The 26,801-nt window shown below is 41.4% G+C and overlaps 1 protein-coding gene across 1 annotated transcript in view; it reads left to right on the forward strand.

The window, feature by feature from the left end:
• Nucleotides 1-26,801, forward strand: part of ABCA4 (ATP binding cassette subfamily A member 4) — a 125,067-nt gene that overhangs the window by 35,085 nt on the left and 63,181 nt on the right. Inside the window, exons 10-17 of the mRNA XM_044432251.1 lie at nt 1,077-1,193; nt 3,257-3,454; nt 9,285-9,490; nt 10,997-11,173; nt 16,414-16,636; nt 19,096-19,317; nt 22,018-22,222; nt 25,420-25,518. Of these exons, the coding sequence (XP_044288186.1) occupies nt 1,077-1,193; nt 3,257-3,454; nt 9,285-9,490; nt 10,997-11,173; nt 16,414-16,636; nt 19,096-19,317; nt 22,018-22,222; nt 25,420-25,518 (1,447 nt within the window). The remainder of the gene's footprint in view (nt 1-1,076; nt 1,194-3,256; nt 3,455-9,284; nt 9,491-10,996; nt 11,174-16,413; nt 16,637-19,095; nt 19,318-22,017; nt 22,223-25,419; nt 25,519-26,801) is intronic.

Here is a 26,801-nt window from a genome sequence, read left to right on the forward strand (position 1 = left end):
TCTCTCTCTCTCTCACACACACACACACACACACACACACACACACACACAATATCAATTAGCCCAAGGAGTATATCCAAGTTTTGTCTTCCATGGACAAAAGGGCTCTGCCCACGGAAGATGCTTTTGCCTGATTTGTAGGCATTCCCATCCTTCAGCCCCCACACCTCAGTTCACTCAATTCAGTAGCATTCCTTATCCCCAGTTAGTTATTTTGGAGAGGTTAGTGGGGTTGCAGTGAGAAGAGGGGGTGGGCTGCCAGCTTAGTCGCATCTGCCTAAACCTGGATCCATCCCAGTCAAGCACTATACAAAAAGAGATCCCTTAACAAGCAAGAACCAAAGGAGCTCAACTTTTTTCTTTTTAAAATTCCATAGTTTTGTTTGTTGTCCTGATAAGAAAAATAGATCCAGAATGTTAATACGCACAGTGTGCTCATAAATGGGAAAGAAATTTTCTAATACATTGATACTGATAATTCATTTTTAAAAAATAATTATTTCATGCAGCGCTTTAACTTCCCCTGCTTCACTTTCTTACTCCAATTCTGAACAACAGCATTGGTGTGAAAGATAACAGGAGCAAATAAAAGCATAACAAAGCCACTTTCCAATTTATGTTACTGCATCAATATTCCACCTTTCAGCCCAACAGAGGCTCTGAAGCTGTTCTGTAATTAAAAGAATCAAATAACAAAGCACTGCTATCTGTCAGATTTTGTCAATACTGTTCAGGTTTTTAAACTGTACACCTAATTGAGAGGGACACAGTTTCCCCACACATGCTATAGAACTATCTTATCTTTCCCTCAGTGTTTTTTAATAGGAAAGGTCTGAGTAAAGTCAGATTTCCACATTTGGGGCTAAATTTCACCCAGTGCATACAGCTGGCAAAACCCATCTATAAAATTTAACCAAACGGCCTAGCAAAGGTGAGAAGCCATAGAGTTATCCTCAACTTCCAATGTATCTTCCATTTCCTACTCTTTTTCTATCCTGTGTTATTTAATGAGGAAATTAACACTTATACCCACTGTACCTCCCTCTCCCTTCTGCAATGTCTTCTGAATGCCTCAGGCGAATTCCACATTTGAGGAACTTGAGCGCCTCCAACTCCTGATTAAAGCCTGGAAAGAACTGGGACCTCAGGTGTGGAACTTCTTTCAAAACAGTGTGCAAATGAACATGATCCGGGTATGTATGGATGCCTTATTTCTAGTTTATTGCTAATTTAATGTGGAAAATTGATAAACAAATGCAAACTATGAAGAAGAATAAATCTTAAGAGCATAGCAATTGCATGACCAGGACTGACAAAAGGCTAGGTTGTTTAGCATTCTCTGATTCGGTAGGAGCTACTCAGGTTGCCATGCAGAAGAGAAGGGGCTTATTATTTGTAGCTCCACATGGCAAGACTAGAATGAATGGATGGAAATTTCAGGGATGCAGAACTTGGCTAAAGGATAGGAGAAACCATCTACAAGTGAGAGTTGTTTGTCAAGAGAACAAAGTGCCTCAGAAGGTGGTCCTATTTTAGGTGGGAAGGGGGTATACTCCGTTGCCAGATATATTTAAGTAGAGCTGAACAACCACTTTTCAGGGATGCTGTAACTAAGCCTTCTCCAACATAGTGCCTTCTACAGGTCCAGGTGCCTTACTATTAGGTTGGCTGATGTGCTCACATCAGGAGTGAAGCAGGAAAAGCACTTCTCTCTACTTCCCCCCTTCTTATTACATGCAGCAAGGGACACCACCTGCCTAGCCATGACCACTCCCTCACTTATTTGTCCAGCCAGTCCTGCGTTCTCCCTCTAGTTCACTCTGGGGCACAAGGCTCTCATGACGGCTCAGCTTACCTCTTATGAGAACTTCACAGCTGGGTGGAAAAGAGTAGGTAGGCAAGCAGGAGTAAGGGACAGAGTGGCAGGGGGATGCTGCCTCATTTGAAACAGGAAAAAACATTGGCCAGGCCTAGCTTTTCAGATGTCTTTCGTTACAAAATGGAGCATTCCTGACTATTGACTGTGCTGACTGATGCCAATAAACCTTGAACTCTGCAACATCTGGAGATCACCAAGTTGGGGAAAGCTACCTTAGATGCATGCTGCACTGAAGAACAGGGATGAGCAGGGAGTTGCACTAAATTATCTTCAAGGTTCCTTCCAGGCCACAGTTCTGTGCTTCTATGGAATACTGGCAGCTCAGAAGGAAAACATGACTTCTTCCCTGCCTCTGGTACTCAGCCCTTCGATAGTTCTGTCTTCCATGAACTTATCGGGTACCATTGGTTCTAGAGAAAGGGCCATACCATAGTCATGTATGGCAAAGCATTTGAATATCTAGCTGGATATGGGGGTATATTAAGGATGAGCTATACTTCTCACATACATGATAGATTGTTGTCGTCATCTTCTGAGCAGACGCCCCCTTCTCAGATATCTAATAACTACCACTTCCATTCAAGGTACCTTTCTCCCAGCTTTGTTTCTTTAAACAAGCTGGAAAATGACAAGCCAGCATTTTTTGTGGGGGAGGTGACTATGAAATGCAGGGTTTTGAGCAGTTTGTGAATTACAACCTGGGAACAGAGAAAGTCCAAAGTACTTGCAAGGAACACATGTGTTTAGAAAACAGGAAAAGAAGATCATAGCAAAAGTCTCCCCCCCACACTTTTTTTTTTTTTTTTGGCCGCAGGAGTTGAGGATCTAACTTGCTTTTTCAGCAATGTAGTCAGTCAGGGTGCACATACCTCTTAAGTATCAAGGCATTGAAAACCTGTAGGCAGAAGGTAGATGGTAAAATGCTTAATAGATCTCTGGGAGATTTGCAATAGATTGACAAAGCTGAAAAGCTTTCCCTCTTCCTGAGTTAGGTTGCCAAAAAAGAACCCTTGGTTGAGAAAGCACGAGTGAATTTGTAGGTGAGCTTGGTTCTAGCACTGATCACAAGTTCATGAGCTGAGTACGTGGCCAGAGTCACCTACTCTTTAATCTACCCACCCAAGCCACTATTTTGCATCTTGCTCTGGAATGGGGCATGACTTTGGAGACGGAAATATCTGTGGACATAGGAAGGATCAAGGGAAGTACCCCTTCCCCTGAATTTGAATTACTTTACTAAATGCAGATTCAGGAATATATATTTGGCAGGTAGCATTTAGGTACTCCATAACAGTAATCAAAGTTGTAACTGATATAATACTGAAAGTGCATTTATGCATGTACATTATGAATTTAAATCTGATGTTTTTCCTACAGGACACTTTGCAAAATCCTACAGTGAAAGGTTTCTTAAACGAGCAACTACATTTTGATGATTTAACTGCTGAAGACCTGATCAATTTTCTCTACAATGGGCCACCTGAGAAAAGAAAGGAAGGCATGATAAGCTTTGATTGGAGAAATATCTTCAGTGTCATCAACCAAGTTCTGCATACGGTTCACCAATACCTAGAGGTCAGATATGCAAGTTTTTTCAGTGGCCCAGATCGCACATAACATAGGTTCTTCAAATGATGGTTTGTCGGGGCTATGTAAATGGGCAAGTCCATGCATTATCCCCCATATGTTGACCACTTCTGTTTTGTCTCAGGTTTCTAAAATGACCCAGGAATATTGCATTCAAATCCCGAATTCTGGGTTGGTGAGGAACAAACAACCCAGATTTTGAATTCATGTTTTATTGTTCAGAAAAAAATTCTTTAACAACCCAGAGGTGCAGGTTTGGACATTGCATCAAATGAACTAGGAACAGGGTTTTCCTGGGGATTTTGAGAAACCGAATGGGAAGCAGCACTTTCACTTCTTCCTGCATAACCCCAACAATGCATAGATTAAATAATCCGTGAATTTCTGTTACGTGTGAACCAAGTCAATATGAAAATGGAGACATTCTCAGTTAGAGTGGGTTTCTTGTTCAGCCTTTCCTAATCTGGTATCCTCCAGGTACACTGAACTGCAACTTCCATCATCACCCCCAGCAAATATATATGTGGAGTTTTAAATGTGCTTGGGAGCCATTGAAGAAGAAAAGTTTAAGCTTTCCCCTCCCCATCAGGTGTATTGCTTGGGAGTTTGGTTGAGATAAAAACAGAACACACATGGAGAGGAGGGCACTGCATATGAAGCACATGTAGTTTGATCCAGGCATACACAGGGAAGAATTACTTGCACTTTAATTCTAGGAATAATTTGCTCTTGTTAGTCTGTGTCCTCTTATGGCATTTTGGAGTGGCATAACTTTTTACTTCTCACTCCTTTATGAAGTATAATAGTGTGATGTGGGTGGTCATAATGGTCTTTCAGATAAATGTTTGCAATTAGACACTGCTAAAGCTCTGGGGGTCTCATTAGCTGATGAAAAATATGATACAAAGGTGAACTTCTGGCATGGGACAGGATGAGAGCTGAGTAGAACAATGGGGTTCTTCCCTTGGGGCTTTAAAGGAGTGGCCTTCACAGGCATTAATGATGGGGCCTTATCTTTCTAACTGATGGGTGAGGGTGGGTCAGACCTCACATGAATAATGGGGAAAGGCAATTCAGTATAAACAAACATTTGTAAAACAAAACCCAACAGGTCAATTTAATGTTAAATCAAGTATTCTTGATCATTATGCTTTGTATCTGTTTTACCAGATTTTGTACTATTGATCTGAATAGCTCAGGGCACTGAGCACAAAGTGATTCACTGCCTCACAATTTATATAGGGATTCAGAAAATATCATACACAAATGTGAATCTGTATTAACTGCAACTTGAAATGTTTTACTAAACAGATTTAAGGCTATTTTTGTTTGATCATTATATATGTGAGTGTGTGACACTTTGCAGGATTTAGAGCCCCCTAATTTTTGATATGATGCCTGTATTCTGCCTCATTACCAGATCATAAATGCTATGCATTTCTGTTGCTTATTAGGTAGATTCCAGTTAAAACTCAAAAGGATATAGTGAATGGTTCCTTCATAAGTTCCTTCTGGTCATACAAATAAAGCCTAGGTGGTATTGTGGTGCTTTGTTTGCTTCTGTAAAGTAACAAGTTAGTACTGTAGTTGCTTCATATTCTTGTTGCTTATGGTCTTTGTCTAAAAACAAGTCCACTAGCTTAGTGTGGCCCCCATGGGGCTTTGGGCTTGTGTCTCTTGAACAGCGGTCTCCCATGTTCTAAGGCAAGCCATTTTTGAAATGAACAAGACTTTCCAAAACAGCTTATGACATCACATGAGCCTTTTGTTAGAAGCTTAGTTGGCATAGGGGGAGCCTAATCAGATCCTAAACAATAGAGAGCCTAGTAACACATAAAAGGCAAATATATTTATTCTGACATAAGCTTTCAGATAGATGGAGTATTATGCATACAGCACATAGTGTGTTTGTGTGTGGCAGAGGAAACGGAATCTTTTCCCTCCAAGTTTCTCCTTTGGGTTTAAAAACTACCTTGATGAAAAAATTCATGTGACTGACCATTATATGTAGATTGACCCTTCACTTCAGTGGTCAAACTGCATCATCTGCTCTCTTGCATATGTGCACAGTAATGTTGCTTATTGCTTCCATTTTAAAAAATGCACACAGCCCTGACATAGCCTTCTAACAGTTAAGGCATCTTTTGGAATGTCATCAGGTCAGGTTAATTTAGGAACCTTATTTTTAAACAAAGGCAGATGTGTGTTTTTCTTTTAACAAAATAGCAAACCATTTCTTTAGATGAACAAGGATAAACAAAAGGGGACTTAACATTTCAGAGAGGCCTGCTAGTTAAATAACAAGTTGTCTGTGAGCACTTTGATGTACAGTAATTGTTGGTTGTTGGCCTGCAAGAGATCATTGAGAAGATAAGATCAAACAAGTTAGCTTTGTGGCATTCTATAAAGTGAGGTAATTAAATACATTTCTTCCCAGTCAGTTTAGGAACTGAATACTGTCTACTCACTGGCCCAGATGAGAAACTGATAACAACTCCCTAATTTTGAAGTTAGGAACTATGAGAAAGATACAAATATGTGATTATGGGTTTGTTTGAGCTTTTTTGTCCCTCAAGTTACTAGCCATGTCATTTATTATTACTATTAAGGTGCAATCCCAGTGCTGCTAGATGCTGTCTAGATGACCACAAGATAGGTCTAAGTCCCAGGGACGATTTCAGAAATACATTATAAAGCCAGACTTGGGATGCCGACTATGAAGTGTCCTTCTTCCGCCCTTGCAGTTGTAATTGTTACTTCTGTGCATCTTTTGAACTAATGCAATGAAGGATAGTAGGATACAATGCATCCCAACAGTGCCTTAGCCCCAGCTGCTTGTGAACAGAGACAAAAGTCACAGGCAGTCAAAATCAGTTGCCTGCCTCTTCTGCAGAGCAAGAACAGCTCAGCATCAATCCTGGCCTCCACATTCCTCCTGCACACAACTGGATGCCCATAATCTTATGGGTAGTCCCCTTAGTTATTTATTTAAACTCTTTAGATACCACTTGATATCATAAGAGCTTTATCACTTTACATAAAACATATATAAAGGACAGAATAAAACCAGTCTAGAAGCAATAATAAATATATTTAAAATGTTAGAATTCGGGTAAAGAATTAAAAAGCAAACAGTAATGTGGAGCAGTGTGAATAGTAAGTGAGGGAAACACTAAGTAAATAAGTGCACCCTCATTTAAATTTTGCCACAATTTCTGTCTCTCATATGGGACAGTTTCCCAGAAGGGTTGAGTATCAGCACCAAAGTCTTTAACAGGGCTTGGTCACTAATAGGCAGCCAGTGCAGTTGTTCTGATACAGATTGAATGTCTGTATAGATAGGTGCTCCAGCAAGCATCTTAACTGCTGTATTCTTCACTATTCAAGCTTCCAAACCAGGTGCAAGAGTAGCCTCATAGACAGCACATTACAGATATCTAATCATGAGTTTACCAATGTATGGTTTATGGTGGCTAAGTTATCCATATAAATATATGGCTTTTATGGTATTTCCAGTTGCTTTCTCTGTAGTGATACCCTGGAGTTCAGTTAAATCTCATTGTATCAGTAGATGAAACTGAATTATTGCATGGTGTCTATTGTACAAAACTGTTCTACTATAGTGGTTGAGAGCATGTGCTATAAGCTCTAAGTCCTTAGTTAGGAACATACCTGGTGGCCTTGGACAAGCTGTTACCTCTTATCCTTAGGTGATACCACATCTGTAATATATGGAACAAAAGATGGGGCTTGAGTGCACTTGCAGAGTTGTTAGAACTGCTGGGTGCTTTGAGCATTTGGGAAAAGCGCTGTGAAGCAAAACCACAATCTCCTTTAGACCTCTGCTTCTTTAGTACAATTCAGTTTTAATTCCAAAATTCCTGGGTATTTCATTTTAGAGACATCTTTTCCAGGGGAGCCTCTATCATATTGCAATCTGCCTACCAATCAACCTGTAAGTTTTGTCCAAAGAAAGAGGCAGATTTGAGTTACAAGACACTCTCCATACTTTCAAGAATGGAGCTCAGCCATTCCTCCTTTGTCCCAACATGCTATGTGTAATTTGATACGTGAAACACCCACTGGTGGCTAATGTGTTTGGATGGCAATCTCAATTCTGAGACTGGGTCAAACCTGCAGAGTGTATGGCCAGAATATCTGGTCTACCTTGGAGACTTTTCTATTCTTTTCTGGTCTCCATTTATTAGTTTTTTGTTCAGTTATTTAAAACAAACATCTGGAGTCTAGGTTCTAGACTTATGAAGAGATCTGGAATATTTGAAAGCTTGCACAATCTCAAGATATTTTGGTTGGACCTAATAAAGGAATTACCTACATAGCTGTGGATTTTGGATTCTTTGTCGTGGCCTCTGTCCATCACACATATGGATGCTGCGCCTGCGCAGTGCCTATGGCCGGGAGATTGATAGCTAACGGTGAGTGGACCTTTCGTTGGTACCAAATGTTATCATTATTTCTTGGTACCGATATTGTTCATTGTTTTTCTTAGTACCAATACTGCTCATGGAAGAACTAATTTTTTCCACATGGGGGCGTCCATCTGGTCATCAAAGACTGAAGAAAATGGCGGACGTTCCGCTCTTTATAGGCTGTGGGGGAGGGGGAGCGGACCTTTCCCGCCAAAAAAACCATTAGCTTGTAATCTCTGGCCATAGGCACTGTGCAGGCACAGCACCCATACATGTAACTGCACAGATGGCCACTCATAGAACATCAGTTACAGGTAAGCAACCTGCTTTTTCAGGCATGCTTTTCATCCTTACTGCTGTTTATACTAGGGACCTTTCCATATTTTCATCCACCATTTAAACTATTATAACACTACATTTTTCAGATATGAGATTATTTAACATGAAATTGACCAGAACTATATAGCCATTTTGGCAGAAAACCATATCTGGAGTATTCCACCCCAGTGTGCAGTGCTGTCTCAGCTTCTAGGATTGTGGTACTTTACCCTTGTCTCAACTTGGTAATTTTGTTTGTTCTCCTGTGAAAGCTGCAGTCTAACAACTTATGGAGGACCATACATTTCCCACAAATGATTTAAGGCATGTTTACATGATTTCAAGTCTTCTATGTTTCCCAACCAAGAAACCACAGGTTGTTAAAATGTGACTTACCACAGAAATAGCTTCCTTGTGCCTTTCTGGCACACCCTTACCATGGAGAGATAGTAACATCTGATCCAGGCTGGAACACATTAAAAAAGGTTCTGCCCTTGAAACTAAAAGTTCACCCTCATCCCAACCAGAACTGAAGCTTCAAGATGATGATTTTCTTCTCGCTTTTGTATTCTCTTTCCTAGAGATGAAAATGTATCAAGAGCTCTAACTAGATTAATATTTTCTTGGGGGTGGAGGGGCATACAGGAGACACCGTGACACAGTTAATTAGATTTCACACTAGTTTCAATGTGCAGTGTTGCTGTAGTGTTAGCACAGAGATGAGAAATCTGCAGTCCAATGGCCAAATGCAGATGTTGGCCTAGTTTCAACTGCTCTCAGGGCATTTTGCAAACTCTGCCCATGTCAGATCTGTTTCTATCCACGTTAAGCTCTGGTCCTGCCCATTGCTGGAATGCAGACCCTGACAGGTTTGGACTGAGCTAATACAGACATTAATGGGATATTTTTTCTCTACCTCTGCTACAGAGTAAGGCGCAATAAAATGACAGTGACCCTGTTTTCCTCATGAGTGCCTGAATCATACCAAGGTGACTTCTGATGTTGATTTCTCATGTATGTTCCCAGCTATCTTATTTCAACATGCCACATGCTTTCCTTGCTCTCTACAGTGTTTGACTCTTGATAAATTTGAAGGCCAGGCTGATGAAATTCAGATGACTCATCGTGTCCTCCATCTTCTAGAAGAAAGCAAGTTCTGGGCTGCTGTTGTTTTTTCTGATTTGGACCCAGAAGCCAGCCAATTGCCACCTCATGTGAAATACAAGATTCGTATGGATATTGATGCAGTGGAGAAAACAAACAAAATAAAGGACAGGTGATAGTCTTTTATTCTCACAATGTTTGCATGGCAAGCATGGCCCAGGTTTTGACCGTGGGATGGTAGTGGGACTACAGTGATTGCAGCCAGAATATTAATCATAACAGTTTGGTAATTAAGGCAAAAAATCTAACACATATCCATGTAGTGAAAATATAATAATAGGTGAAGTGAACAAGCAGGACTGTGAAGGACTGGACATTTTGGAGGGCATTCATTCATAGGGTCACCATAGGTTTGTGGCACATAACAACAAAAAAGTGACTGACATGCTGGTGTCCTTCATTGGTATGGTGGTAAATTTTTAAAATGCAGGACAATGAGTGTTTCCCACCCCAGAACAGCAGTGCATGGCATAATGCTCAGTTTATTAGGATCATCATGACTGGCACCCAGTGCAACCTGACTTCCCCTCTGCTAATTTGTCACAAAGTACAACAGTACAACTGGAAAATTCCATTCACTAGGCAGAGAAAGGAAATTGCACTAGCATTTTAGTAGGCCTGCACTGAAAATAGTTCTGTAGCTATGTTCCTCCACTTTCTCTCTTCTCCACTACCCCAGTAGTTGCTGCTTGAGGGGGCACACTCACCCTGTCCCAAAATCCATTCAGCTGCTGTTCCAAAATCTGTGTGTGCTTTCAGACAGGTACTTATAAGCTGGCAGGATAATGAATCTTTTCAGCATGATACAGAACAGAATGCTTATTTAGAATCAGACCATGTTATATGGATTGAAAGCCAAAGGAAGGCTGGAAAGACTGATTGAATCAAAGATAAGCTAACTGTACATGAAGGAGTGGTAGCATTTCCCAAATTTTACACATTGAATTAAAGTTCTGCATTACACGAATCCAGTGGTTTGCCCATGAGGGCAAGATTTTTCTTTCACATTTATCTAGTGGAGGAGGCTGTGATCTGGGTCAAATCCTGAACCAGGTGGTAGGGAGTCTGCAACCCGGAGATAGGCAACATGATGCCCATGGGCACCAGTGTACCATCATACACTGTTCTTGATGCCTGCCAAGGTATGTTGCCATACCTCCTTGTAAGGAAATCAATAAATCATAAAAGCCATATTTTGAGAGGAAGCAGATATATGGATGGTGATGCACATTAGGCAGAAAAAGAAATCAAGAAGGGGAAATTAGTTGGCTGGCACACTGAGGATAGGGTCAGGGGAGGAAAAAAAGTGTTTACTTTCTGGGAAATAAGTTTGTTTTTGTGCTGAAAACTGGCTTTAAAGGGATCTTTAATATAGTGGGGATCAGCCCCCAGCTCTATTTGTATACAGTCTTGTGTCAAAAGGTTACTTATCCTTTGGGACTGACCATACCTCACCTGGCAGCTATTTTGTGGTAGCACCAAAAACAGATTTTCAAATGGCCAGTGTGCCCATTGGCCTACTCCTGTCTTAATCCTTCATCCTGTAAACCTGACACTGGTCAGGACCCCTGCAATTGCAGCTTCCTAGGCTAAGTACGTGCTTCACCTGTCTTCACAGGTATTGGGATCCTGGTCCACGAGCTGACCCACTGGATGATTTGCGGTACATCTGGGGAGGGTTTGCCTATCTGCAAGATATGATTGAGCATGGGATTATCAAGACCCACACTGGTGTTGACATGTCTCCAGGGATCTACCTGCAACAAATGCCCTACCCCTGCTTTGTAGATGATGTGTGAGTAAGAACAGCCACAGCAATCTGTTTCTGATAACTAATTGGGTGGCTGGGTGGGTGGCATATGGGCTTATATGGGAGGCAGGGCTGCTTTTGTCTTTGATCTTGTTGGTTAGCTACAGAAATCCCAGGATGAAGGTATTAGGCAAAATCCCCCACCCGCAAGGAGTCAAAGTTGTGCTGATTTAGTTAAGCCTGAGATAAGGAGTCTGGAACCAAACAAAGTGCCATGGCATTTTAATACCCAAAATAGAGAATGACAAGGGAGGCTTGAGGTGTGATCTCACTTGCATTGGAAAACAGCTGTCCAATGATTCCATTAACAGCAGGAGAATGTAAGAGAAGTTTCAGGGTTATAGGTAAACTTTCTCATAAGGTAAAAGTTCTAATTAGTACACAAGTACACACACATACTTCAACTCTTTAAGAGAACCCAGAAACACGACTTGTGTTTTCTTTTCCAAAATGGTCAGAACATGGATAATCTTTTTTGAACTGACTGGCCTAACAGAATTTTGCTATATTTTCTGCCCTGCACCGGCATGACCTCAGAATTCCCCTGCAAATTAGAAGCCAGAAGCAAAAGCTGTGGCTCTGTCTCTGATGTGTCGTCATTTTGGTCCAGCAAGTTTCAAAGTGCCAGCAGTTGCTGGGGTTCTGTGGTGTGGTGGACAGAACAGCCTTCCCCAGCCAGCTGTGTTGGGCTCCAATTCCCATCACGCCTAGCCAATGGTCATGATGGATGGGGATGACGGATGCTGAAATATAATGTAGCTAGTTACAGAGTCAGACTGGAACTGAGGTGACCCGTGTTCAGATCCTGGTCAGCCATGAGCTCATTGGTGGCCTTGGGCCAGTCTCTGTCTCTCAGCCTTAGGAATGTATGAGAATTTTATTTTTGCTTGCACAACATGCAATCATGCCCTATTCGGTGCCTTGAATACAATCACAAATATGAACATGCATCCACCAAAAGTGTCCATGCATTGCTGGACATGTGCTCATCTTTGATTAGCTCAAATCTCCCAGTTCAGTTTTGCTCAAAATTCCTAATTCACACAAATATCCCTACAGGCTGAATCAACATCTTTTTAGTCTATGGATGAAAGTTGCGCAAACTGGAAGAACTGGGCAAGTTTCATATTCCATAGCTGCTTGGATTTTTACAGTTTTCCATTTCATACAGTGAGCCGTGATTGCAAAACAAACAGAAATTGGAAAGGATACAACCAGTGAGACAATGTTCAGAAGAATCCTAGAAAATCTTGAAAGTGGACCTGTCCTATTCAGCCTCATCTGCCTCACAAAGTTGCTTGGGGGTAAAGTGGGGCAGGCAACAATATTCGCCATCCTTTTGGAAGAAGGAAGGGTGAGATAAAAATGGAATGAATAATGGTTCTGCAACTGTAGGAGTCAGTTGAGGCTCAGGGGAGAGCAGGGGCTGGGGAGAGCAATGCAAGCACAGCGTAAGAGTTCTGTGAATAATACAAACCAATGATAGCTTCTCACTTCAGCTTCAATTTTCCTTTAAATAGAGCAGTCCTGAAGTTACAGGCTGAATGGACTTTTTCAGGCAACCGAGGTAGGGATCTTGCAAGGGTCTTGCTCCCACCAAAGGCTTCACATTCCTTTGATTTATCATCAATCATCATCAACCCCAGGTCACTCCTTTACAGGCAGGGAAAGGAACGTAATGCTGTTTCAACTGGTTGCATTCCATGATGGCCATATAAAAATGGGTATTGTGCAAAAGGAGAGCTGGGTTACTAGCAAAGCCCAACGAGTAATGAAAGAGATCCCATTTGTGTCTTTTTCTTTGTTGTCAGTATTGTTTTTGTGGCTGTCTTCTCTTTACTATTTAGCTTACATTATACAGTGGAGGGTAATGTGCAGTAACACAAACAACAGCAAAGGACCACTTGCCTTCTTGCTGTGCAGAAAAGTGACACATCTGAAGAAGGGGAGCCCTCTGGTGGTCAGTCTCAGTGCTGTAATTGTTAAAGCAAACTGCATTTTATTTATTATTTAGGTTTGTACTCTTTAGAACAGGAGTCCTCAAACTTTTTAAACAGGGGGCCAGTTGCCAGGTGCCAGCAGTGACCACGGGCCGCCAATGTGGTGCTGGCAGGGAGGCGCAGGCCCGTGTGGGGGCAGGGCGCGCACGCGCACGAGGCGGAGAGGGGGGCGCACGGGGTGAGGTGCCGGCTTGCTCACAAGGAGATTGTTTTCTCCAAGCGTTTCCAAAACAACCTCCTTGTGAGCAAGCTGCGCGTGTGCCCAGCGAGTGCAAAACCTGTGGGAGGGTCAGTTAAAAGGGCATGGCTGGCCAGATCTGCCCCGCGGGCCTTAGTTTGAGGATCCATGCTTTCAGCATAGGGGGCAAATCCAGCCCACCTGGGATCCCAATCAGCTCTCCAGGATCCCAGATTGTCAATCTCCTTTCTCGCAACTACTGATCATTTGGTGTTTCCTTAGCTTTCATACTGTTGTAGTGTGCTCCCCACCTCCCATTCCCCTAGTTCTAAAAGTTTGAAATCCCTTGAGATTAATTCAAAGCATTAATCTGAAATATGCTTGCATTTTTTTAAAAAAATATTTGGGTCTGGCCTATTTTGCCCACAGCCCTGCCCGTCACTGGAATGCAGCCTCTGACAAATGCTCCAAAATGGAATTCAGCCCTCAGGCAGAAAAAGGTTCTGCACTCCCTGTTTAAAAAGTGGGAGTACACAAATAGCCACTTAGTGAAAGGCAATAGTACACTACATTTATGCCCCACCTTTCTTCCTCTTGCAAAGAACCCAGTGTGGCTTATAAGGTTCTCCTTTCCATTTTATCCTCACAATGACTCTATGAGAGTCCATGACTCTCCTGGTGAGTCACCCAGTAAATTTCATGGGTGACCAGGGGCCAGAACCTAGATCTCATCAGCCCTAGTCCAACACGCTAGCTGCTACACCACACTGTTACCATAGTGAATGTAACAGGTAAGAACATCTGCTTCAGGTAAAAACTATTTCAGAAGTGAAATGCTCCAACCACAAATGCTCATTCATACCATTGTGTATAAGAAATCACTCTGAAGTAACTATTTCATCTTGATCTATTATGACAAAATAGACTCCTATACGATTTTCACTTTTTTCCCCCCTCTGAAAAGATTGACTCTGTATAATTAAAAAGTCAGGTATTTACCTGGGAGGAAGACCCATTAAACCCCAAAGGAATTACCTGTGTGTCAAATTGCACTATCTCAATAGTGCTGCACATGCTACATTACCAAATGTTATTGAGTGTCATTGTCCTAATATTTCTTACTTGTGGAAATGTGTTTAAGTAAATTATTCCACCAGGCTGTCATCCATGTGGTTAGATATAGGGAGAAATGCAGCATGGCTTAATACTTCACAGATGCAGTTGGCAGGGCCAGCCTTATCATGAAGCAATGCAAAGTGGTCATACAGCCAATTCCACAAGGGCACCATTTTGTGGTCTCCAGTCTTAGTGTGCATGAATGTGTGTGTATACACATGTGTATGTAGGTCATGTCCTAAATAGTGGACAAGGCCTATTTTTGTTTAGGCTAGTATAATACATAGTATGGCCTGAAATGTAATACACAATAGACCATTGCTCCATGTATGACGCTGACTAGACAGGCAGTTACTTCAACACTAGTTATAAGACGTTATCTTCTGCCATACCTGGGAACAGCAGACTGACTTAGGGAGCACAGGGCAAACTGGGTGGCACATATTTCTCTGTTTTCTAATGCCTTCCCTGCAATTCCTAGCTCTCACTATCTGCTGCCTGAGATGATTGCCTCACTATGTCTAATGGTATGATTGGCCCTGAAAGGGCACCATTTTGATTTGCAAAATATTCTTTTCCATATATGGTATGGCCTAAGTTTATTGTCAAATGTGTTCTTCTTTATTTATGCAACATTGTTCTCACTTTTCAAGCTAGAGTGAGAAATAATCTGTCTCCCTGTCCTTTTGTCTCTGGCTAATACAATCCTACTGCTGTGATCTTATCTTTGGCTCCAAATGTTTTACTGTGCCCTCCCCTACCCAACCTCAGGACAGACAAAATAAGAGGGAGCTAATCCCATAAATGCATCATGTGGGTTTATTCTTGTCCTTCTTTAATTGCCACTTCTCCATGTGCTGACTTGATTATATCAGCACAGAGGCATGACCATGCAAATCTACCTGTAGCTAGTGGGTATTTCAGAAGGAGAACTGATCACAGAGCTCTGGCAGTAAGTGCAGGTTGGAGCCCAAAATAAGATTGCTACCTGTAAGTGACAAGAAAAGAATGTTCATAATGATTTGTGTGATACTCTGAACAGTGGCCTAGTTTTTTAGCTAAAATTCTGGTGGTGGGAGAAAGCCTCAGCTTTTGGTCTATGGAACTCTTCAGCAACAGTTCTATCATCAGAGTTCTATTGAAGAGTTCTCTCTAAGCCTCTTCAGCAAAAGTTCCGTCCATAAAGAGGACAGATTTCAGTTCTATAAACAATTAAAATGCTCAAAACTGAAATCATGTTGGGGTTGTTCTGTATAAGTAGGGATGATTTTTTAATTGCAGTCATGCAGTCAGTCATGGATGGCCACTGCTACCGTCCTCTGCCTCACTCTTTTTAAGTTATTTGTAATGGCTTCTCAAAAAATGTGAGAAAGGGTAGCTAAGCTCTCCATTTCTTCCATGATTGGAGGTTGCATCCTCTTTTCTCCCTCTGCTTGAATTATATCCACCGCCTTTGGAGATATATGACTGTTAAAACTTTAGAAAAGAGTAAGATTTTCAGGAAAAAAAATGTCTAGAAATAGAAGTTCTTCTGAAATGGGACCTCTTCCTTGCTCTTCAGAAGAGGTCCAGAAACCTTAGTCATTAAAATTCAGTGAACTCCTAATACCTCCATTCCTTTCTTGACTTTGATGTGTATCTGCATTCCACACTTGCATCAGTTTTGTTCCAATTTCATGGGTCTTATCCAAAGGATCCTGAGAACTGTAGTTGGTGAGGGTGCTCAAGATTCTGTTAGGGATATATACCCTCTCATCAAATTACAGTTCCCAGAGTTCCCTTAAGAGAAAGGACAGCTCCTTGATCAGTTTCAATCTGTCCATATCTGAACATGTTATCTGCATGTGTATATTTATATATATCTCCAATCCTTGTATGGTGATTCTTGGAAACAGCTTATTTTACCTGCATTTTATTTTTCTCCTGGACAGCTTCATGGTTACTCTGAATCGCTCCTTCCCCATTTTCATGGTGCTTGCTTGGATCTACTCAGTTTCCATGATTGTGAAGAGCATCGTGCTGGAGAAAGAAATGAGACTGAAGGAGGCCATGAAGAACAGGGGTGTCACAAATGGGGCAATTTGGTTTGCATGGTTCCTAGACAGCTTTATCATGATGGCTTTGAGCACCCTTCTCCTGACAGCCCTCATTACAGTAAGCATCAACTGGAGGTGTGTGTTTGTGTTTAGGGACAAGACGTGCCATTTTACAGTTGCACTGCAAGTATTAGCAAGGAACAATAGGAACGATACATAAAAAGAGGAGGCTTATTGGAGCTCTGGGTTCTTTTGAGCATGTAGCAGCAGAAACATTCCTTTAAGTAGCCCCCAAAGGCAGCATCAACAGTTGACAGAGAGAGATAAATTCACTGGTGAGACTTACAAGACTGTCTTCATGACAGTGCCTCGGGTTGGATTAGGCTTGACAGGTCACGTTCTAAACATAGCATTCACTTTGGGAAGGCCTCTAGGAGGCATTTTCCCTTACATACCAAACTCTTCTTTTCAAACCTGGCGGTGAGGCATCTTTTCCCTTCTAAGGGTGCTTCAAGATGAGCAGCTCCCAGTATTATCGATCAAAAGGTTTTGGGAAGCTATTCCATCTTTCCTTCTTTAACAGATTTCTGCAGTAAGGAAAATGATGGAACATGCAGTGGGAAAATACAAGAAGATTACAAACAGAAGATGACATTGGGACACAAAGGATGTAGGGAGATTGTGGAAGTTATAGTTCGATGCATCAGGAGAGCACCTGGTTGAGGAAGCTGTTCTAAGTTCTTATCTGCTGTTTTGCTTGCTCTTACTATTTGTTTATTACAAGGATACAGTGTTCTTTCGATTGCTTTATGATGCACAGTGTTTCAAAACAGAGACTGCTTTTCTGATCAAAATGATACTGATGGCTAGAAGACAAATATTTCTGAAGAACTATTGTAGGAACAGACCCAAGTTCAGTGAGCAAAGCTTTCTCTGTATGGGTGCCCAAACTAATGTAATATGTCAGTTTTTCTAGCCTAGGTATGCCTAGGTATGCCATCTTATCATTATAATTTAACTTTGTTACTCGATTTTGGACAAACATTTAAAACAAAATGCAAGGGTACCGTTTCAAAAATCAGTTAATTGAAGGCAGTTAATATGAAAGGGGGTTCCACTACATCCCCTGATGTTCATAAACTCCTGTAACAGCAGTAGTCCTTAGAATGCTGCCACGCTAAGTACATCAACCCATCACAGCCTTATTGATAACAAATATCTAGATTGATCTGAATGATTTAGTTTGACTGGAATAGCTGCAAGACTGCTGACACTGCATGTTTTGAGAATATATAGGAGGGGTTGAGAGGAAGTCAAAGTGGGACTGTGTTTGAATACAGCCCTTCCTAGAAGCCTGCGAAAAGGTAGCCCAGTGTCCCTTGGGAGGGTGTACACTCATCCTATCTGCTTCCACTCCATGGTATATGCAGGGTGCAGCACCTTCTCTGTGTTAGTCATGCCTAGACCTTGAGTAAGATTGTATAACCCAAGAGGCCTTCTACAAAGCTAAGAGCTCACTGGTGTTTGTATAAAGTGTAGCAGACTCCTGCAGTACTTGATCCATTGCATAGGCAAAATGGGACATTCCAACTCCCCAATCCATTCCTCCTTAAACCCCTGCATATCATATTTATTTTCTAAGAAAAGCATTCAGAGAAACAGATTGTGGACTTGCCTCAAGAAATGTTTTCAGTAATGATGGAGACTTTGATGCAGTCAAACCTAGATAATAACAAATTCTGCGATTGCAAGTACTGCACCCAGCCATAGCTGGCAACTGGTATTTGGCATGCAGGATGGAGAAAAACATGAATTCATCATCAGCACCCACCAATTGATCCAAAGTAAAAATTGTCTTATCTATTGATGTCTACCAAAAAAGAAGATCTGTATTACCTTGCTAATGTTGCTCATCCATGACCATTGGTCATGATGGTCTGAGGGGAGTTGTAGTCCAAAACATCAGCATAGAACCATGTTGACAGAGACATGTTTGTCTAGAGGAAGGGCATTCAATTCACTGTCCTGATTGGGTTGCCCCACTTCCCTTTTTGATAAAGTACTCAATTAGCCATGATAAAAATGCTGACGTAGAATTAATGTGCGGCCATAAATGAGGAGCTACCACTAAAAGATGGGGACTGCAGGTGGCACAGTGGTTTAAACCGCTGTGCTGCTGGGCTGATTGATCAAAAGGTCGCCGGTTCGAATCTGCAGAAATTCGAACCGGGGTGAGTTCCCGTTGCTCCGTCCCAGCTCCTGCCAACCTTGCAGTTCGAAAGCATGCAAATGCAAGTAGATAAAAGGGTACCACTTCGGTGGGCAGGTAACAGCGTTCCGTGCACTTGGGTGTTTAGTCATGCTGGCCACATGACCACAGAGACTGTCTGCGGACAAACGCTGGCTCCCTCGGCTAGGAAACGGAGATGAGCACTGCCCCCTAGAGTCAGGCATGACTGGACTTAACGTCAAGGGGAAACCTTTACCTTTACCTTACCACTAAAAGATAACTCTAATCTCCAGCAAGCTTTACATGAGTAACTGGATCTTCTCCTTCCCTTCCTTTTTTCAATACAGTATGGGAAAGTGCTTCACTATACAAATCCCCGCCTCCTGTTCTTGTTCCTGTTGACCTTCACCACAGCCAGCATCATGCAGTGCTTCTTGCTCAGCACCTTTTTCTCCAAGGCTAATCTGGCAGCTGCATGCAGTGGAGTCATCTACTTTACCCTCTATTTGCCCCACATCGTCTGCTTTGCCTGGCAGGACCGTCTGACTATTAACCTAAAGCTTATGGCAGTAAGAAACCTTTTTCCTTTTCTCTTTCTTTCCCTCTCCCAGGTTGTAACCTAAGACTTGCTGCAAGCATGTTAATTCATAGAAATATATTTTCAACCATTTTTATGCTCTCACACAGTTCTTGCTTTTTCATTTTCATATGTGAGCAGCTGCTGATAGTGCAATACTTTCATTCCTTGTAATATTCATATGATCATGAAAGAACCTACAAGGTCATCTAGCTGGGCTGCTACATTATCCCTTTGAGGTGGCCATTTATTATATTTTACTGGGTAACAAATTATAACTAGGGATACAGATTACTCCTTGTTTAAAGTAGTAGTAGTAATTATTATTATTATTACTTATTTGCATTTACATACCACCCCAATAGCCCAGAGGGCTATTAATATTAAATTAAATAATTATTGAATTAATAATAATTTTGCACCAGAGCAACATGCTCTGTGCAACAAAAAGCCAAATAGTGTAACCTGAATAGAATTAAGTAGGTGTGTGGAATTTTTAGGTAGTATCCAACACTGCACATGGAGTAGCAGGACCCCTTGCTAGCAGTCTGGGACCAACTAGAAATGAGCAAAACACACATTTCTGGAATGAGGCAGGTCAGTGGAATTTGTAAAAGGAAGCACCATTGACCTGTCTTCTTTCAGAACTGGGCATTTCCACTCACTTCCAGGCTTACGGTCAGGCATGCTAGTTCTTCATGGAATCATAGAATACTAGAGTTGCAAGGGACCATGAAGGCCATCGAGTCCAACCCGCTGCTGTTGCAGGACACCACATCACACCCTTCTTGTTGCATAAGTAGTGTGTCGAGTGAGCCTAATGGAATTAGCAGGAGGGCAGCAGTGGTATAGAGTACCCTTTTTATGATTTGGCATTTTGAACAAGAAATGCCCCCTAAAGGCACTAGGGTGAGAAGAAATATAGTGTCTAAAAAGATAAAATGTTTTATTTGATTATGTGGTTGTAGCATGATCATGCCAATGCTGCTTTTATTTAAAGCACTTGATTAATTAATTAGAGGCCTGTAGAACTGAAATTTTTACAGGTAATATGGTCTCCAAAGATTGCCCATTTTAGTTCTGAATGGGGAAATTGAGGGTGTGAAGACAGGTATCTTCCAGTTAGGAAGAAGAATTCTCCAACAGTTCAGGAAAAGCACCACAAAAACATTCTCAGGAAAATGCTTTGTAAGAAATTTTGCCTCAGTTCTGGGAGGAGCAAGTGTTACTGGATGCTTCAATAAATAGCAGTTTAGGGGAGCCTCCCTCCACAGTGAGATCCTTTGCAAGTCTTGCTGTGTTCAGTGGGACTTAGTTCCTACTAAATAATGGTAGGTTTTTAGCCTACTCTATCAAGCACATTATTGCAGTGAAGGAAGGTATGTGTGAACAGAACTAGGGCAGAAGTTACGTAAAGAGCTTTAGTTTGGGTAATGGAAATAATAGCAAGAAACATCAGGAAGTAGACAGAATATATTTTTTTTAGTTGTTCTTTGACTCCTTAAGCAATCCAGGTGTATCACTTAACAAATGAATTTTTGGAGACTTAGGTTATTATTGCTGAATGCTGTGCTGAACTGACCCAGAGGATAGGGCAGCGAAAATATAATAAAGCTCTTGTTAGCTGCATTGAATATGGTCTCATAGAAATGTGGACAATATGAAATAAAAGGATAAGTATTTTTATTCACATACACAGTGCCTTGCTCACACAACATTGGGAGATGTGTGTGTGTATTACAAGTATACCAGTTTGTAAATCACATTGACTACAAGTGTAAGAACTGGAGCTCTTATCATTTATGAAGGGATAGTCCTGGTATTTCTGCAAAACACACTTATCACAGTTGAGCTAATGAATACAGCATAGTTTCCATTGTGTTGAAAACCTGATCTTGTGTAATACACAAATGCAATGGAAGGAGATGCAGGAGGAGCTGAAAAGATAAGGTGTGCAAGGAGACAACTCTTTAATCACTAGTTGGGACAAATGTGAAAGCATGGAGGAGTGGAGGCTTTTAAAAAAGGCAAAACAGAAAAGACAGCTCCTTCTGCTCCCTTGTAGAAATCCACGGAGAAGGAGAAGGAGGGGGGAGGTGAAGAGGACGTTGTGGTGCAGCCTGCTGCTGTTTTCCCACAGGGTGAAACCAGCAGAACCAGCACCCCCGTTCCCGTCGACCCAAAAGCAATTCCCAATAAACAAATGCATGCTGGTTTTCCCACATGCTGGTTTTCCCAGAAGTTAGCTCTGCTGAAGTTAGTGTGATTTACTTGTGAGTAAGCTATTGAAGACAATGTGATTTACTTCTGAGTAAACATGCTTCAATTGTTCCTCGAGGGAAGCTAAAGGAGGATTGTAAAGGCATTGCAAGCTTTATTTTTTCAATGCAAAGAGGAGAATAGGGAGGAAACAGCATGTGTAAGCAAAGAAGACAAAGAGGGAAGCCATGGGGGGTGAGGGAGTGGGGAAGTAGCCGAAGGATCTCTTCTGTGTTGCCGCTGTTTGCCAAAGTCCTAATCGGACATGTTCTGTTTTCTACCTGCCCCAGCCCACTGAATGTAGGAAAGACTCATCAAGGAAACCCATCTGCTAGTTTACAATGGATTTCCTTATATGTTTATTGCTAAGATGTTTTTTTCTTCAAGATAGCTTGGTATTTTGCCTATTGAACTCATTGCCTTTCTCTTTCAGAGTTTGCTTTCACCTGTAGCTTTTGGGTTTGGTGCAGAATACTTGTCACGCTATGAAGAGCAAGGACTTGGGCTACAGTGGGATAACATCTGGATCAGCCCGCTGGAAGGGGATCAGTATAGTTTCTTCTTTTCTATAGAGATGATGTTTTTTGATGCTTTTATCTATGGATTGCTGGCCTGGTATTTGGATAATGTCTTCCCAGGTATGGCTTTCTCTCTTCTCTGCTTAATTTAAATGTAGGTGGCTGTACCTATGATTCAACATTAATGGAAAACAAATATTATTGAAAATATCCTGGATCCTATTTGGTATAGCAACCACTACAGTTAGGGCTTCATAGAGTATTATCAAATAAATAAAATCCATCAGTCCCAGAGTATTTCACCATCCATCCATCCATCCATCCATCCAAATACCAACTAGCTGGGATTAAATCCCATCAGAATTAATGTGAATTAATGTAAAATCTAATGGCAATGTCCATAAGCCTCCAAAGTCAGAGTCTGCAGATGATCTTCACCTCCCTGCTTCTCCCACCCTGCAAGTACACTTTTTCCACCTTAGATTTGGGAACTTGGAGAATCCTGAGTCCCCTGGAAAGCATCTGCCCATTGTTTAACAGCATCATCTTAAGCATGTTTACTCAGAAGTAAGCCTCACTAAGTTCAATTAAGTATGTATAAGATTGCAGCCTAATTGTGGGATAAAAGTTTTCTGGCTTGTGCCAGAACAGGAGAATTTAATTCAATTATTTTCAGTAATTTTGCAGTTCTTTGTATTTAATCTGTTCTCTGCATCTAGTTTAAACTATATTTTTTCACTTTGCTATTAGAAAGAGCATGTAAATAAGTGGGACTGAACAGAAATGCCTATTCACATTTCATCTGTGGAATTTGTCAATGTTTAATCTTTATTTTAAAGTGTTAGATTTCAGTCCTAACCTCTATTCATAAAGCAATTGGTTTCTCCCTTTTTTTAATTAACCTTTTTTGTACACACTGGAAAACTATTTTTGTAGGAAACGCTCTGGAGTAAAAGATGATAGTGTTATGGGCTGCAGCAGGATGACTGACTTGTAAAATAATTGGGAATCTCTCCTTGTTACCCAATGACACTTTCTTCCTAATTAATATGCATTACACTCTTTCCAGGAGAAAAAATACCCTATAGTAGAAATGTGATTGAATATTTTAAAAGTCTGATTGAAAGCACAAGGGTTTGGACTTGTCAGCTGCCACTGCAAAAAATCACCTTATCAGTATTTTGTTAATTGTACATCCACCAACAAATGTGGATGTTGTTAATTGTACATCCACCTTGGCCAGACACCCACTACAAATTATTCAGGATCCAAAGTTCAAAGGAATTCTCTTATTAGATAAATAATGCATTTTCTTTGCCTACTAAAGGAGGCAGAACATTTTTTGGGGTTTGATGATTTGGGTCCGATGCACAGTATGATTTATGCTTTTCTTTTAGCTCCTGGCAAATGTAGAAGGATGGACTCAAAAGCTCAAACAGCATTTTGCAGAAGTCTAGTGAGACAGACCGGAGAATCAGAACTAGAATTAAAGACTTCCATAGTTATTCCCTACTCAGCTGTGCAAATCTGACAGCAACTCCCTTTAGTATAGCTTTTTAGTATAAGCATTCAAGTAATCTCATGGGACGTGAAATATGAAGGTAGGTTCAACTGGCAACCTCCTTCCTTTCCACTCTCTTACTGCCCTCACCTCCAAGAGTGTTGTTCTACTGCGTAGGAGCCATGTAAGAGACTTATTGCACAATAGTCTCAGTATCGGGGAGGGGCTGACACCTAGCAGCCACCCAGAGGTGATGAGGTGACCCCTTCGCAATGCTGGGGGCACATCACCTGTTCAAATTACCCTGTTCTGCTGTTGCACAGAAGAACTTAAAGCATACACGTTTCAAATATACCAATCCATATGTCTCTTTGAAGGAAAGAAATGAAGCTCTCACTGCAGGTTTAAAAACTTGTCTGGCCACATACTGTCGGTGTTGAAAAGCCAAAACAAAACACCACAAAAGATTTTATCTGTAGAATGAAAGCTCACACCTCACCATTGAATTTCAGCTCAGATAGTTTTCCAAAATCAGCACTGCCTATCACTGGACTGTTTCTAGGTCATGAACAAGAAAATTCACATTAAAAGAATTTTGATCTGGTCCAGTTCAAGAAACGTTATATCTTCCCATAGAAGAATGAGACATAGGCTTCTCCTTTGCCCAATTAACTTTGTAAAGACTGTAAAGGGCAATTAAAAAATCCATTTTAGAGATACTGATGAAGCTTGCTATATCTGAGTTTGGATACAAGGAGTGTGTGTGTTTGATTGATTGATTGATTGATTTTTGCTAGCCTGAAAAGCATTTACAGGACCTTTCATTAAAAAGAACTGGATAACTTTTCTTGCCATGATCTCCAAAATGCGCTATCCTCTATTCCCCCTGATCTCCATACATCCTCCCCCCTTCCTTCTCTGGCTGCTGGTGGGAGCAGTGCAAGGAGACATGGAAGGAGGAAGAGCCGTTCCCCAACCCCACTGTGGCACATATCTATGCAGCGTGTTTAGAATGAAAGACCCCGTGGCCCATGGCAGAGGTAGTTGCCCCAAAAGTCAATTGCAGTACAGAAAGGGAGAGTGAACACGCTATTTTGAAGCAACCTAGCGTGCTTCATCTCTACTGGCTGGCCCCTTAATCTCTGGACTTATAAAATTTGGAGTGAGGAGGATTTGCCTGTAGTGAGGAATCTAGACATTGCTGTAATGGGTCACAGAGAAGAAGTTAAGGCTGAAGATAGCGTACCATAGCTTTCCCTAAGTCTGTGCTGGATTGTAACACCCACCACCCCAGCCAGTGTGGCCATTTCTGATTTTGGCCACATATTTGACTATGTGGATAGGGGGTGATGGGTATTGTAATTCTAACACATCAGGAAGATACTGGGTTGTCTAGCGGCTAAGAAAGATACCTGGGAAAGCCCCATTTCAAATCTTGCCTCAGGCAAGCACTTTTTGCCATTTGCTGCCTGCTTATTAAAGATTCAGCCCCTCCCCAGGCTGGGCATAGCTTAATTCTTTAATTAAATTGAGTTTCAGTTTTGAAAACAAAAAGTCATCTGGAACCACATGGAACGTGTTTATTCTTTTCTCCCTGCTCTGATGGAGAGAGAAAAATAATAATCTTGAGAACCAAGGCTGGTCTGTGAGCCCTGTGGTGGGTGGCTGCTTTGTTCAAACTTCTAATGTGCGGCAATGTTTATTGCTAATGAAACACCAAGTAATTATTGGAGAGAAGGATTTGCATAGATGGGTTCTTCCCCATGGCAGAATACAAAGAATGTTCATGCACCCCACCAACTTGTTTTTGTTTCAGGAGACTATGGGATACCTCGGCCTTGGTATTTCCCTTTGCAGCAGTCATACTGGCTTGGGTCAGGACACCCAAAGGATGAGAAAACAACAACTGCGGATGGTGAGCTATGTGGAAAAACTGGTGTTCAGAAATAACTTTAGAGCCATTGATCCATTTAGAGGTGAATGCACTCTTGCATTCATTCTTGTAGCCGCTGAAAAGATTAGACCCAGACATACAGTGGGAATCTTAGCAGGTGGCTTTGAACTCAGAGTGGCCTACTATTATTAGAGTGTTCTTAGAGACTGAGTAAGGGCTTTGTCTGAAATCTTTCTAAATTATGCTTAAATTAACTAGCAGCCTGCAAATTGTGTCTCTCCTAAAGATATGTCTGGAGGGAGCTGACAAGGCTGTTATGAGCATGATTCTGATCTTAACTGGGTTGCCACCAGAGTAACTCCTAGCATCTGGATTGTTGCTGTTTCTGGAGACATTCATCTTTCACCCTGCAAGTGGGACCATGGTGTTCCTTTCATAATGTAATAAATGTATATATTGCATATACCTCCTTTCAGTGTTAGATGTATGCAGATATAGCATATACAAATATACTATTACATCCAAATATTAACAGGAGATCTACATAGCAACCCACTATATACCTTTACTTTCCACTCAGTCACAATCAGCATATCTATATTTATGCCCAACCTATCCTCACCCTCTATCTTCCCTACCAAAATTTCATTTACAATATTACTTCTGTCCCTAGTAAAACACTTCAGTAAATTTACATATTAATGATCATAAGTATAATAATAAAACCCATTCATAGATTGATGAAGATTACGTTCATACTTCAATCCAAGTGTCAATAAAGAAAAGATGGGGAAGCTGTGCCCCTCCACATGTTGTGAGGCTGCAACTTCTGTCAGCCCAGGTCAGCATAGCTCCACTCTTGTATTGTGTCATTCTCTGCACAAGAGTGGCTCCCTGAGAATGGTTATGTGGGGGGTGCCCTGGACTGTGTGAACTTTCTAGTCTGAATGCATACTCAGAATGCCAAACTGAAAAATGAGTTTTCATTCAGAAGAATCTCCAGCTAGCCAGTTCTACTGTATGATCAAAGGCACTGAATCACTTTGGTGGTTCCACTGTCTGGAATAGATGCATAAGCCAACTGCTCCTTTGGGGTCTGTTTATGCAGACTCCACAAAACCACAGTAACAAATGGTCTTTATGCCGCAAAGAGGGGATCTGTTCTTTGCCTGGCCATTCTGCTATACTTCTGCATTAGCCCTAACAGGCTGTTTGCATCTTGCAGCAGATGAAGGCACTTCTGGGCCAGCAGGGGGCTAATCTCCTCCACAAACACTATGAAACCTCTCTTGCCACCAGCACCA

This window comes from Varanus komodoensis, unplaced genomic scaffold (assembly GCF_004798865.1).
Source record: "Varanus komodoensis strain SLA01 unplaced genomic scaffold, ASM479886v1 scaffold24, whole genome shotgun sequence".
NCBI lineage: Eukaryota > Metazoa > Chordata > Lepidosauria > Squamata > Varanidae > Varanus > Varanus komodoensis.